This window comes from Terrapene carolina, unplaced genomic scaffold (assembly GCF_002925995.2).
Source record: "Terrapene carolina triunguis isolate 2854851 unplaced genomic scaffold, T_m_triunguis-2.0 Scaffold789, whole genome shotgun sequence".
Taxonomy (NCBI): Eukaryota; Metazoa; Chordata; order Testudines; family Emydidae; genus Terrapene; species Terrapene triunguis.
Window position 1 is genome coordinate 1,870,886 of NW_020665140.1, and position 15,946 is coordinate 1,886,831.

At 40.5% G+C, this 15,946-nt stretch overlaps 1 protein-coding gene across 4 annotated transcripts in view; it reads right to left on the reverse strand.

The window, feature by feature from the left end:
* BMPR1B (bone morphogenetic protein receptor type 1B) overlaps positions 1 to 15,946 on the reverse strand; it is a 388,242-nt gene that overhangs the window by 19,019 nt on the left and 353,277 nt on the right. For all 4 annotated transcript variants that reach the window (XM_026660518.1, XM_026660517.1, XM_029913667.1 and 1 more), the window contains 2 exons: positions 2,208 to 2,310; positions 260 to 362 (listed from right to left, as the gene is read on the reverse strand). In XM_026660518.1, coding sequence (XP_026516303.1) covers positions 260 to 362; positions 2,208 to 2,310 — 206 coding nt within the window. The remainder of the gene's footprint in view (positions 1 to 259; positions 363 to 2,207; positions 2,311 to 15,946) is intronic.

Sequence of the window (15,946 nt, forward strand, 5' to 3'; positions counted from 1 at the left end):
GGCACTGTTATTTTACTACACACAGCACCTCGTGCAATGGGTCTCTGATCCTTGACTGATGCCTGTAGGCATGATGGGAATACAAATAGAGGTAAATACCAGCAACAACCAAGTAGATACTGTTTCCGTATATTACCAGAACAGCTGCAGGATACAAAAAAAAAATGTTTTTCCATGCAGCTCATCTAATTCTCTTTTCTTTTCTAGGAAAAATACATGCATCTACTGATTTAAGGCTAGATTTTCTTCCTCCTCTTACCTCTATTTTTCAGTGGTGGCAGCGTAGGGTGAAGGTTTTCATTACAGAAATCTTCGTCTGTGCAGCATGCAATAGTTCTTCTGTGATGTATTATGGGTGTATCCTGCAACAGAGAAATTCACAGAGAACTGTGTGAGCAACTTTGTTCTTTTCAACAGACACTGTTGTTTGGTCGCTGGAGAAGGAGACAGACCTGACATGGTAAACAGCATCACAACCAGTGAAGGATTTCAAATATGACTGCAATAAGGATTTGGGCCACCCTAATAAAGCCATTTAAACATTAAAGAACAAATTCATCCCTTGTGAAATTCCACTGAAGTCATTACAATTATACAAAGATGTATTTGGCCGTAACAGCATACAGGAGAGCTGTGAGAGAACGTGTGCGTTAGTGTTACATTATTCAAGCATTCCATTTGAATTTTGGGGCAGACAGTTTTCACGTTTATGTACAATGAGACTGAGGGCCTGATCCTCTGTCCCACCTTCCAGAGCAAAGCAGACAGAATTTTGCCCCAGGCCAAGATTTCCAGAAACAGATGCCTAACGTCAGGCCTGAATTCAAGAGAGACTTTAGGATGATCAGCATTTTGGAAAATCTGGCTACTTATTTAGTAAGCACTCAGAAGCCTCATTTTAGACTCCTATTTCTGAAAATCTTGGCTTTAGCGCATGATTCCCTTCATGTAGGGGAATACTCAGATGGCTTAAAGCCAATGTAATCAACTTCGTCATCTATTCCCCCCAGCGAAATAGATTTGTGAAGGGTATGAAGAGGGAGCAGGAGGGGACAGAACACAGTGCACTATACTTTGGAGATATTTACTGGAATAATGGCTCCTGTGAGTTTATTACAAGCAGGTGAAAATAAGAGCAACCCTTAGCCTGCTCTAACTTGAACCAATAGCTGGTTTGGCCCCTGGACAGGCCCAGATTTGGGTGTGGGAGCAGAAAGATTACTTAGGGTACATCTATACTGCAAACAAACAAACGCGTCAGCCAGTCTCAGAGCCCGGGTCAACTGACTTGGGCTCACACTACAGGACTAAAAATAGCAACGTAGATGTTCCTGCTTGGGCTGAAGCCTGGGCTCTGAAATCCAGCAAGGGGTAGAGTATCAATGCCTGGACTCCAGCCCGAGCAGGAGTGTCTACACTGCTATTCTTACCCTGTACCCTTATTCAACACCCTGTAGCAAGAGCCCAAGTCAGTTGACCCAGGCTCTGAGAATCGCTGCCCTGGTTGTGGTCTTTTGTTGTTTTATTTTGCAGTGTAGATGAACTCAGAGTCATCTTCATTCCACCTGCTGTCCTCCCTCCACCGTCATGCTGAGCTTTGCACAGAACAGCTGGGGATTTAACCCCGAGTGATTTCTCTGTGTTAAACATGCAAGCACAAAAGAGAATTGCTGTGTAGGGTGAGACGTTGATTGCAGTACATGAAATGGAAACACATTTCTCTCCCTGGAACTATACTGCCTTCATAGAGGTGGATCCCCAAATTTACTGGCTGAATGACTGTCTACACATACAGGACTCACGTTACACATCAGTGATATGTAACAACTTCTAGTGTGAAAACAGCAACTTTTTTACGGCACACTACTACGCAGCACACAGCAGTTTAGGAAAGGAAGTAAAGAATGTCTTACCTAATTCAAGCTGCAGGGGGAATTTAGAGAATCAGAATATAATTACCCGAGTGGTAGTTTCACCAGGAAAGCAGGGGCTAATATTAGTTAACTAGCAACACGGTGTGCTTGAAGAAGTAGCAAGAGTTTTGGGGAGTAGATGCCATTTCCTCAGCATTCAGTGCAGAGGGCACATCTCCCACATGACCAAAATTCAAATTTATGCATTTGTATGCATTTATCCTGACTACACTACAGCTGAATGAAAACTATCACAATAGCCAGACCAAACCTTGATCATAACTCTTTTCTTACCCGGCATTGGAAGTCTGAGCCTTCTAAGCCTAGGCATCCTGAAGCAATTGTACGTCCTCCAGATTCATCTTCTTCTACCATGGTGAAACAGTAGCCATCCGTCCTGAAGATTGGAATTAGTTTTTAAAATGAGAGATTTGCTATTAGATATGCTGTGCCCCACAAACATACAGTTGATAAATCAACACACTTTGAACAGCAATGTAACAAAATGCAGGTGACTAAACTATCATCACATATGTAAAATCTTATTTATTTACGCAGTGTTATTTCAACATACAAAACAAACGAATGCTTTTCCCAGGCTCTTGGCACCCACATATAGTTAAAATTAAATCCAACAAAGACAGACAGCAATCACAAACCGATAACTTTTCTTCAAACAAAAGAAGCCAGTCCACAAGCTGACATTTTCACACAAAACCCTAACCCCCATAATTAAAAATCTTCACCCAAGGCCCATCCCCTCTGCACAAATGTCTATCCCAGTGTTTCTCAACCCATGGCCTGCAGGCCGCTTGCGGCCCAATCAGCACACAGCTGCGACCCATGTGATATCCTCAGGGCCATAGAGGTAGTATAATATATTGTGTGAATATGGCCAACATAACACACAGAGAGCTGCATATCTGGCCCACAGTGGTAAATAGGTTGAGAACCACTGGTCTATCCTAATAGATGGGTCTCCAATGATGCAAAGCCTATCTTAGTAAAAGCATCAGTGCTAAAGCAGGTCCACTTGTGCATGCACACACTGTACAGAGATTTGCCCTGTGGTGCAGACCTGAAGAGGCCAGCGTCATTGAGATAATGACCGTGAAACACTATTAAGAGTGATTTGTGGTCCTTACTTTAACCATATTACAAACTGCAACACTCTGTTGCAGATGAGTTCTTGAGTTATCATCAACATCCTTCATAACTGTTTACTTGGGTTATAAGCCTAAAGTGATCCATAATACTTCAGTTTACAAGAACATGTACAACAGAGGACAAGTATACTAACAGACGGCTAGATGGTGCTGGTGATAAATGTCCTTCCCTAATGAAGGTCAAATACATGAATGTTATCAGGGAAACAAAAAGAGTGCCTGCATCTGACTGAAAATCTTCGCTGATAATTTCTCATCACTTTCTGGGGACTCACTACCGATCAAAATGAATGAAAACTGTCTTGATCGTAAGAAATAAAATGAATAATAGAAAAGAAATAGCCCCTTATCCTCAAACAATCAAGTCATATAGCAATAAAATGTTTTATTAACCTCTTATTTTCTTTCTAATATTTATGTTTATTAGATACTTTCACAACAAAAGAACAAATGAAGAAGGACAATAAAAGGGAAACCGATAGAAGAAGAAACTAAATGGATTTACAAGGCTTAAATAAAGCAGAATTTCAGATAAATTATTTTACTTTTACTTCAAAGAAAGGAAAACCTAACAAAACAAACAAATAAAACCACTAATGACAATAAAGAAATTGTAGGAAAAGGGGAACATTCCGTTACACACTGAACGCATAAATACAATTTGGAAATATTAGCTGTGGCACAGAAGGACGCCGGATAGGAAAACACCAAACATTTGCTGTGGCACGTTTTTAAATTAACTATGTGAAATCTAGTCAGAGCAAGCTTGTTTCACAGTTACTTTCAATAACAAGACAAGTTACTAACTTCTGGATCTGAAAAGTAACCAGTTGCACATTACAGATTACTTTCTCATAGAAGCGCACAATTTACTTTTATACTACTTAGATATTATGCATGAGAGTAAGTAAGGAAGACAACAACCCTTTTGGGTAACAACTCCCATGACTTCATTACTCAGTCTCAGGATAGGAATGATAGGATTGCCAAGAAAAGAGACTGAAAGGAATCCATTAGAGTACAATATTATATTAGACTACTTTTTATTTGTTTAAATGGCGCCTTCGATTCAAAGCAATGAGTAAGGGTAACTGAGGGACACAGTAACAAAATAATACATTGCAATCAACTGAAAAACAAAAGAAGTCAACAATTGATGGTCTCTAATAAATTCAATATACAAAAAGAGGAGAAAGAAAAGAATCATATTGTTAGAAGAGGTACTATTAAGAAGGGAAAGTGAAGCCACAGGAGGTTTTGGCATTCTAGTGACTTTCAACAGGACATAGACTCATAAATCACTTTTCAAAATGGGACATAGGCTCCTAAGTCACTTAAGTGCTTGTGAAAATTTTACTTTTGATGTAAAATGACAAAGCAAGTTAGATCATGGAAAGCAGAGGGTGAGAGAGCTCAAAAACGTTGAAGGATGGAGGAAATCGTTCTTTTTGGAGTCAGCAATAGAAGAATGTCTCACAAGCTTCAGACCATGATACAATGAATGAAGAATGTGGAATGAAATTAAAAGGGGAATGTTTTATTAGGAAAAATGAGATTTAAGAGGGAGAATTTTCAATGTAAAAGTTACCTTCACCCCTCGGAAAGCCTCCTAGAGATCTGGGCAAGAGAGTGGAAGAGAGAGTGTCTCCTAGAACTCCTGGAAGAGCTCTACTGTGGTGGTGAGGAACAGATCCTCACAGGTCGAATATAACGCACTCTACATAGAGAGGAGTGCCTAGCACACTCCAGCTGCACAATTCAGCCATGTCAGAAATTAAAATCTTTCCATCATTAAAAACAATCTGAACAAGCATGTACCACATCTATTATGCTGTAGTTCACTGCATATTACATATAAGTATGCATGTATAACACAGAATGATGAATACAGGGGGTCTCCTGTACACATTGGGGTTGTGTTCTTGAAAAGGGCGATGGATACCAAAATGACGTATACTGGGGAATTTTTCCCCATGAGAAATAATGGAATAAGAGGGGGATGCGTTCACAACTTCACCACATTCGCCTATGACAATGCTCTTTTCACGTAAACGGTGTACCTTTTTACACTGACAGGTTATACAGCACACATTTTACACACAAAACATTGAATAACATAATGTAGGACCCTACTAACAGTGTTCAAACACATAGAACATTTTAATACAGTAAATACAGTACAGTATAAAACAATGTCAATTATGCTAAACTTAGATAGGGGTAGCGGCTGGGTTTTCTTGGGCTGGCTTTTCGGTTGCAGAAGTCTTAAAAAAGGATTTTATCGACGTCTGCTCTCCTGCATGACTCTTTGAATGATAGATCTCCCTGTAGCAAGCCACTGCATCACTGAGAGCCCTAGAGACTTTGGCAGACCGTTCACGAAAAGGATCACCGCTCTGTATGATTTTTGTCATCTCATCTAGCAATCCAAAGAAACGGGACAGATTCTTTGTCGTCAGAACCCTTGCTTTCTGCCCTACGTCATCGTCGTCATCAGCCTTGCTTTCTTCAAATATCCGTTGTTGGTCCAGCTGTCCAGCTCAATCAGTTCCTCATTTGTCAGTTGCTCAGTGTGAGACTCCAACAACTCCTGTACATTATCTTCCTCCACCTCCTCAAAGCCAATATCCTTTGCCAACTTGACAATTTCTTGCTCGAGAGCAGAAATGGCATCAAATCCCATGAAGCTGTGGACAGCATCTGGCATTGCACAGCGCAAAACGCCGTTCATACATTGCGAAGTGACCTCTTCCCACGACGCGTCAATGTTTTCCACGCTGTTCAAGATGTTGTAGGACTTCCAAAGCTCCTTTACATTGGGCTTTCCTTCACCTGCCGTCTCCTTAATCAGCATGGAGAATGTCCTCCGTAGGTAATAAGCCTTGAACGTGGCCAATACACCCTGGTCCGTAGGCTGCAGCAACAATGTGATGCTGTGTGGCAAAAACAGGACATTGACGTTTGGGCAGAGGGCTTCATAGTCCAGTTCGTGGACACTTGCGTTATCCAGCAGAAGGAGAATCTTAAAGGCCAAATTTTCCTTTTGACAGTAAGCCTTAAATTCAGGGACAGCATGGTCTACAAACGGAAAATATTGCGTGTCATCCAGGCCTTTCTGTTCGACTTCCAAATTACAGGGAGATGAGACTTGACGTAGCCCCTCATTGCTCTTGGGTTTTCACTGTGGTAGACAGGCAAGGACTTCAGCTTATAATCACCTTCTGCATTTCCCCCAAGCAGAAGGGTTAAGTGGTCTTTTAAGGCTTTGAATCCAGAAGCAGTCTTCTTGTCATGAGAAATATAAGTCTTCGTTGGCATCTTCTTCCACTAAAGGCCCATCTCGTTGACATTAAAAACTTGTTTTGGAGAGTAGCCACCTTCCGAAACAATTGTGTTTAGCTATGTAGGAAACATTTCAGCTGCTTCTTCATCCGCACTAGCCACTTCTCCTGTGAGTTTTACATTATGTAGATTGGCATGCTTCTGAAATCTGTGGAATCACCCATGACTAGCATGGAAGGTCTCTTTTTCTGCTGTTGAGCTCTCTCCCTCTTTCCTTTCAGTGGTTATACAGGCTTTTGGCCTTCTCCTGAATCAAGCTTAAACTCACAGGTGTTTTCTTTTCATGGAGGTCATCAATCCAATCAGCCAGCAAACATTCCATCTTCTCCATTGTACAGGGAGTCGTCAGACGCCACTTAGGACGCTTTTCAATTGACTGCCCGTTTTGCCCTTACGACTCTTGTTCCGCCCTTACGATGAAAGCCGGCAGGGAGAACAGCACACATCACATGCTGAGCCTCAGCCAATCACTGATTTCACTGTTTGAGCTTTCTGATTGGCTCCTGGCCCCAGGCTCAGTCAATCAAAAACAAACGGCAAGGCTACCCAGCAACAAGCTACCCTGGCCATGGAAGCCAATCAGACAAGCAACCCCCCCCCTTCCAGCTGCATTCTTTATAATGCAGTGCATCTGTGAATAGGGGCATATCCAACATGTACATCTGCTACAGAGAAATTTACAAGGAGAAGAGGAGAACATCTGTCCGAACTTCCTTAAGATTGCAGAGAAACCTGCAGCCCAGACTTCAGCGAAGCCCCCAGCCAAGAGCCCTTCAAAAAGTTCTGGAAAGTCAAAGCATATGTGGCTTTTATTTTAATGCTGTTTACCAAATAAATGCATTGATGTTGCTCCATTAGTCATCTATAATTCATTTAGTACAAAAATCTGGATTATTGTGGTGAAAATAGTGTATCAAGTCTTGGTTCAGGAACCAATCCCCCCTTTATACCATTGATTCCTCCAGGAAAAGCGGTTTCGACTTACAACACAATTCTGAGGAACGAATTGTGTCGTAAGTCTGAGGATCCCTGTAGTGCTGCTCTGTTTCGTTATCTTCATTGATGACAACTTCGTAGCACTTACATGAATTCGATTAGCACTCTTAAAAATTGAGTGTATCGTTGAAGCAGGCAAACCGAGAATATGAGCAACATCAGCTGCATGCTCACCTCTTTCAATACACTTTATAACATCCAATTTCACTTCTAATGTTACACTCTAAGGCCTGGTCCACACTACCCCCCCACTTCGGACTAAGGTACGCAAATTCAGCTACATTAATAACGTAGCTGAATTCGAAGTACCTTAGTCCGAACTTACCGCGGGTCCAGACGCGGCAGGAAGGCTCCCCCGTCGATGCCGCGTACTCCTCTTGGCGAGCTGGAGTACCGGCGTCGACGGCGAGCACTTCCGGGATCGATCCGGGATCGATTTATCGCGTCTAAACCAGACGCGATAAATCGATCCCAGAACATCGATTGCCTGCCGCCGGACCCTCCGGTAAGTGTAGACGTACCCTAACATTGCCTCTTAGACACAGGCCCACTTTTAACACTTTGAACGCATTTTACACTCATGATGGGTACAGGACAGTACTGTACTCAGGGCTGCCCCGCCTCTTCCCACCCCCGTCCATCCATGCCCTGCCTCTTCCCACCCAGTTCCGCCCTCTCCTCCGAGCGTCCCGTCCCCGCTCCTCCTCCTCCCCTATACGCCTCCTGAATGCCGCCTAACAGCTGATCGCGGCAGGCAGGAGGCACTGGGAGGGAGAGGGATGAGTTGATGGCCCTGTGGGCCGCTGGCGGACGCAAGTAAAGTACTGCGCAATAGGGGAACATTTTCCAATTCACGCTCATCCCGATCCATGCAAACAACGGATATGTGGATCAGGACCAATGCGAACTGGAACATGTTCCCCTATTGATGAGCGACGGATATCTGAAACAATGGATAAGGGGGAGACGTATACCAGTGACCCCCTGTACATATAAAGCAGTATAAATTGAACTACTATTCATTCTCAATAGTGTAACATTTATGGATTACTAAATAAAATTACATTCACTTAAAAATTAAAAACATTCATTGTGTAAATGTAGAATTGAATTGGGTGTTGTAAAATGTAGCCACGTAAACCTCCTCCAGTGAGGCATCATGTTATACTACAGTACAGAAAAGACATTAAACAGATTTTGGATGTGATAATTCACAAGCAGAGATCTGGTATGTCATATTTTGGCTAAGGTGATTTTTTACAACCAGGTCAAATATCAGGGGGGAAAAAAAGGTTTATAGCAGAAATGCTGACAGATCCTGAACTAGAAGGTGCTGCTACAATTAACGATTACCATAATGACATAGGTGATCTTAATTGAGACCTTTACTAAATGTCAGAAGAGATGCACGGGGGCCTAAGAGCTTTGCAGCTGTTCAAGCAGATGTCCTTACTGGAGAAGAGCCATTTCTGATGAAAGATGCAACACCTTAGCTACCACACTTTGATTGTTGAAAATTTCCTCCCCAGGCTTCCATGGTAGCATGACATCAATATCTATTTTACTATTTCTCTCTCCCTCTCTTCTTTTAAAATAAAAAACAAAAATGCTTTAAATACCCATCTACCACGGAAGGACTTTAAAAATACCAGGCATAATAAATCCTTAACCGTCTTTCAATGAATATGCTAAGTAACTTGTGATGGCAAAAAAGATTTGGACAGATGAAATTATTCCCTCATTCATTTCCTACAACCTGCAGGTTGGTTAAATTCCCTGACTACTAAACCAGAAACCTCCTACTTTTCAGTACATTACCACCACCTTACTTTGGTCTGCAATGCAGCCTGTAGGATTTTATTTTTTTAAACTTCATCTCTTGTGCACATTTCTGAATACACTGGCAGCATAAATTATATTGCCCATATGGTCCCAATCAAATCAGCACAACAACTTCTGCATTGGTTCTTAGTAATGATGGGGAAACTTCAATTACGGTTTGTATAGAAACCTGACCATTCAGATGCTTATGTGAAGCTCTACAGACTTTCTCTAGTTATGAAACTACTTAAACTCTCAATATGCATCTACTTCCTACATTTTGTCATATCTATCACCCGAGGAATATGTTCATAAAAGCCAAGTTTAGCAGAACACTGTCCATAAACCAAAGAGCCACTGTAAATTTTTTCAACACAAACTCATTTTCTGGCAAAAAATATTGTGGTAACAGTAACATGAAACCCAGTTAGAAGAATTGCATTATACTCCTGCTGAGCCAAATTCAGCCTTCAGATGTGCATGCAACTAATTTGAAGTCAGTGGGAGCCATGCACTTGCAACAAAGCACAGAATCTGGCTCATAATGGGACAAATCCTCGGCCTGTGAAAGGACCACACAAGCCTCCAAGTCAGCAAAACTGATCCTATTCTGCTGTGTGGGGCACATCCAAGATGCCAAGAAGTCACAGAGGGACACTCTTCTTACCCCATCAGTGACGGCCCTCCCTACAGCACTGCACAGAAACATGTGAGGACACTCTGCAACATGGAATGGAGGATTCTTGCAACTCCCACAGAGAACCACTTTATAAAGCTAATTTACTGTGTTAAGTACAGGGCCTATATCTACAGGTTTCCAACCTGATGGTGACTCTGACATGGCAATACTACCAACCATTGAGACATCCCTCTGTATTTTTGCTTCTGTCTCTATCACCACATAAAAATTCACTTTAATAGGTGCTTGAGTTATTTACAAAAATGAATGGTCAAAATACAGATAATTTATATTCTAGTTTTTTGGTTGAAAAAACAAAGCACATTAAAACAAGTAATTTTCTGTGCACATATGCAAGATCTTAGGCTGAGCCAGTGAATACATTTGTATGCTGTACAATGTAGCTCCATTATTTTAACGTTGCAAAATGAAAAGACAAATGTAAAGTGAGTATTTTCTAATATGGAGTGTGTTCTTGGTTTAAGTAAACTCAATTTATTGTGGAAATCTCCCATTTTCTAGGGCTTCCTCTCTGAAGCTCATTGTGCTAGCTGGGACGTACAAAGGGGTTCAGCAGAGATTGGAGTATTATCAGTGATTTACTATAACATATATAGCAACATAAAGGTACATGGGCCTACATTTTCAAAAAGTTATTAGTGATTTTGAATGACCAGCGTGAGACCTTAACAAGGCCTTAATTTCCAGAAAGTTTTGAGCATCTGCACTCTGAAAATCAGGCCCCATTAAGTGGCTCAAGTTGGCCACCTGAAATTTGCTAGACATCTTGGAAAATTTAGGCCATGATGCTTTTACAAAACACAAAGTAAGACAATTCCCATTCAAAACAGATTAAGGCAGCATGCAGAAAGAAGAACGTGGGAGTCATGAACTGTATTAATTTTGAGAGTACAGAGGAAAACGAGGCTTACCTCAACACAATACTATATTTGGATTGGGTTCATGGATGGAGGAGAAAGATTTACGCCAAGGTCTTGTTGTAATTGAGTCATTTAGCCCATACTTAATATGGACCCCTGCTCTTCTCCCCCAAAGTATTTAAGGAGTTACACTTGACCTAGGCAGTGCTACATTTTAAACAATGGCAGAATATTCTTTTTTTGGAATAATATGAATAAAAATAGCTGAGTGATACAGCTTTCCCCTTCAAATCGCAACAAAAGTTTGCTTTTCAACCACCATTCCAGAGGACATGGGTCCATGCTGATGACAGATTCTGCTCAATAATGATCCAAAGCAGTGCGGACTGATGCATGTTCATTTTCATTATTTGAGTCAGATGCCACCAGCAGAAGGTTGATTTTTTTTTTTTGTGGTTCAGTTTCTGTAGTTTCCACATTGGAGTGTTGCTCTTTTAAGACTTCTGAAAGCATGCTCCACACCTTGTCCCTCTCAGATTTTGGAAGGCACGTATTGGAAGGCACGTTCTTAAATCTTGGGTCGAGTGCTGTAGCTATCTTTAGAAATCTCACATTGGTACCTCTTCGCGTTTTGTCAAATCTGCAGTGAAAGTGTTCTTAAAACAAACAATGTCCTGGGTCATCATCCTAGACTGCTATAACATGAAATATATTGCAGAATGCGGGTAAAACAGAGCTGGGGGCATACAATTCTCCCCCAAGGAGTTCAGTCACAAATTTAATTAACACATTATTTTTTTAACGAGCGTCAACAGAATGGAAGCATGTCCTCTGGAACGGTGGCCGAAGCATGAAGGGGCATACAAATGTTTAGCATATCTGGCACATAAATGCCTTGCAATGCCGGCAACAAAAGTGCCATGAAAATGCCTGTTCTCACTTTCAGGAGACACTGTAAATAATAAGTAGGCAGCATTATATCCTGTAAATGTAAACAAACTTGTTTGTCTTCGCGATTGGCTGAATAAGAAGTAGGACTGAGTGGACTTGTAGGCTCTAAAGTTTTACACTGTTTTCTTTTTGAGTGCAGTTATGTAACAAAAAAAATCTACATTTGTAAGTTGCACTTTCTCGATAAAGCGACTGCACTACAGTACTTTTATGAGGTGAATTGAAAAATACTATTTCTTTTATCATTTTTAGAGTGCAAATATTTGTAATCAAACATAATAATATAAAGTGAGCACTGTGCACTTTGTATTCTGTGTTGTAACTGAAATAAATATATTTGAAAATGTAGAAAAACATCCAAAATATTTAATGAATTTCACTTGGTATTCTATTGCTTAACTGTGCAATTAAAACTGCTATTAATCATGATTTATTTTTTGAGTTAATCGCGTGAGTTAACTGTGATTAATCGACAGCCCTACTTCTGACAAAAGGCAAAGGACCTTAATTTGGTATTTCAGCCTACTGTTGAAGTCCTCTCCCCATACATTTGAAATTAGAGATACTCACAGCTCCATAGTTTGATAACAAAATGAGAATAAAATTGCTCGCATGTCCCATGCAAACATCCCCTCAGCTAGTTCTGGCAAAGCAATGTTATTCTCTATTACAATTGATAAACCAAAGCTAAGTGTTTTATCTGCTTTAAAACACAGCTGTGTAGAAACACAATCAAAACAGATCATTAGGTAATATTTGAGAAACCAGGTGGAACTTGCTTTGCATGGCAGTCGGACAAAAGCTATGGGACAGACTTTTTAAAACTGCAGGCACATGTTTATGCATAGAAAATTGTATATATGACCATGCACCTAATCAGTGAATGTGATTACTCTGATTGCATTGTGTACATGCCCAGTTAAGTCCAATTTTTTTTTTAGTATGCAACTACCCTATGGGTATGCATGACTGCAGTAACTGTGCATGCATTTTGCACGTGCAAATGCATCATTTCAATTTTTAAAATGAGGCTTACTTTGTCTTGAAACTAAGCAGCTCTGAAATTCTGTTTTGAAAACTTATTTTGAACCCCCACAGCAGAAAGAGGGTTAAAGTTTCAACAGGTTGTGAGTTAACAATCTTTACAAGTATAGACATATGAAGTTCTTACAAATACTTTCACCTCTTCCTGAGAAAGGTCCCTGTTAATCAATCAGTCTTCCAAACACCTGTGTGCTCAGCCACTGTCTCCCTCAGTTAGATTGACACTATTTGCATATCTTTTGTAATAATGTAAGGTAACAAGGATACACAATACCCATAGCCTTGAAAACCTATCGGACTCTAGGGAATTCATGCTGAAGCCCAAAGACAAACATGAAACTAAGCACCCTATTCTGTCTCTGAAATCTAGGTGCAAAACAATCATTTTCAAGACCAAATTACTAGTTAACTACATAATATAAAGGTGACCCTTGAAAATTTGCCAATTGCCTTAGATAACTAAGTCAATATTTGCAGTTGGATAACCCCACGGTTTAGAGTAATAAAGGTATTACCTACAGTAAGTATAGGCAAGTAGGAGAGGAATACTGTAGATAATGAGCTAACCCTAGCTATTTATTTTAGTTGTCAAGTGTTTAAAAGGGCCATCATTGTTGCTATAAATGACAGTAATCATTTTTTTAATGTTAAAATCATGCTAGCTTTAAGAGAAAATAATTAAGCGTGTTCTTAACTTATCTATAGGGCTAAAATATTGCTGAACATATGCTATATAAAATTGCCCATTGTTCACAGTACTATGGAATTGATGGATTTGATAGACACTTGCTTTTGGAATGTTGACTTGAAAAGGAAGTAATGCCTATATCATGTAGTCCCTGCAAAAAGCATAAGAAATACAATCCTGGAGGGGTTTCTAAGTGGACATAAGATGTCCTCATTTTTATATAAACATCCAGATGGATAACAGTACAGCTGGTTGGCAGTCAGTTGTGTCATACCACCCCAAGTAAATACCTGTCAAAGTGGACCAAAATTTTCTGGCAGAGAAGCAGGTTGCTTTTTTCAGAAGGAAATTCAATACTGTAGCTCACTGCAGTTGTTATAGGGCAGTGCTCTATATCTGAGTCTTAATTTGAATACACCTGGAAATGCTTTCTCACTGAACTTTCAGAAAAGCTGTTTCTTGACCCGTGAAAGGTCCCCTGCCTTTGGTAGTGTTCCAACAAGATGGGTCTCAAGCCTGAAATTTTGCTGGGCTCTGGCCAGCTGGTCTAATGAAATTTCACTTGCATTGTTGGGTTAGGAGTGACCTAGAATACACTGCTCCAACTCTGTGCACAATGAAATCTCATAACTTATGAGATCTGAAGGCAGCCAACAACCTAACAGACTGATAGGGTTGCTGAGAGACTGAGATGGATTTCATAAAAGATAGGAAGCTCTTTTGGTGATTAGGGGAGACAGAGTGGAGATAATTAACTGAACTACTGTAAGAAGATTTTACCAGAATCAGTTCACCTATACATCACACAAATACAGTGGCATCTCCTTCATTTGAACTCTGATAAGGAGAAACATCATTTATAGAGAAGCAGAATGAAAGTTCCTGATTGTTTTAAGGCATTGCAATGTGCAAGCAGCAATTCATATTACAGTGAAGGGTGAAAATTAAAGGTTCTATGGTGTGAGGGTCCCAAAGTAAAAGAAGTCCCAGTTTAGCAGGGTAGGCTCGGCCAAATCTCTTGAGAACTGGTTACAACACAGTCAACTGACTGGTGACCTAGCAATCTCTCTCAGCTCCATCTCCTTCACCTGAGTATCCCTCCATCCAGATTGGAAGAAGAGCTCTGTGTAGCTTGAAAAGCATCTCTCTTTCACCAACAGAAGTTGGTCCAATAGGAGATATTACCTCACCCACTTCGTCTCTCTAATATCGCTCACTCACTCCTTCCCAACTTCAGAGGCTGGGCACCCTTCTCAATACAGAGGTCCCTTTGTATCTCTCTTCCTTAATTCTGAATTATGTACGGAAGACTTTAGAAAGAAAAAATATTAAAAAGTAACTGGACTCTGCAAATATAAGGAAAATCAGTGTCACCTGGAGCTCAGACATAGATTCTACAATGATGGGAGGTGTACAAATATTAAATCGTCATCCTTGAAAAGAGTCCTTTTATTTTATATTTGGAAAGAGGTCCCTTTGAATTATATGTTTACTTTATTGCTGATAAATCATAGGGTATCTTTAAAAAGAAATATAGTATAAGAAATATGGTACAAACTTCCATTTTCCAGGTACTGGCTTAGCAATTTTTTCTTTTATGCCACTGCTCAGTGTGAAATTAACAAGGAGTACAGTGTTCAGATGACATATGAAAGGGCAACTGGTGAGGGAAAATGAAAGCATTTTAGGGGTAGAAGGGTTGTGCTGGGCTGGAGGGAGAATAAGGTTTTGTGAGGTAAATTCCAGTTTAAACTAAACACCTGACACCCTAATTAAAACTGGAAATAAAGCTCCACAGAGGTGTGACTCCAATAAGGACGATTTTGCGACTGGATGTTTAACAATGTGAGAATCATGTTAACAGAACATAAATTTAACATTAATTTCCCCTCTCATTTAAGCTGAAATGACATCATATTCTGGCATTTTACTTTTTTTTTTTTAACTGTTTGTAAGTGGTTAGCTTTAGGTACACATAGCTGAAAACAGCTACAGGTTATGATTTACTAAAGGGATATGTTTTAAAAGTGTGACATGGAAGGACTCTGAATAAACCCTGATGTTTGTGAGTGGGATTTGTGCTCATGGCTCCAGAGCACTATGTTAAAAATACATCCAAGGGCTGGTTTACACTGAAAACTTCCATAGGCATACCTGTGTCTCCCACAGGTGTGAAAATATCACACCCCGAGAGATGTAGCTATGATGACCTAACCCCTGGTGGAGGCAGTGCAAGGTCAACAGAAGTAACGATTCTTCCATCGACTGAGCAACCGCCTCTCAGAGACGAGGTAGATTAACTATGGGGACAGGAGAACCCCCTAGTGAGGGCCTAGACGGCAGTGCTGCAACTGTAGCACTTTAGATGTAGATATCGTCTACACTAGAAAATTAGGTCAGTTTAACTATGTTTCTCGGGGGTGCAATAAATTCACACCCCTGAGCAGCGTTGTTAAGCCGACCTA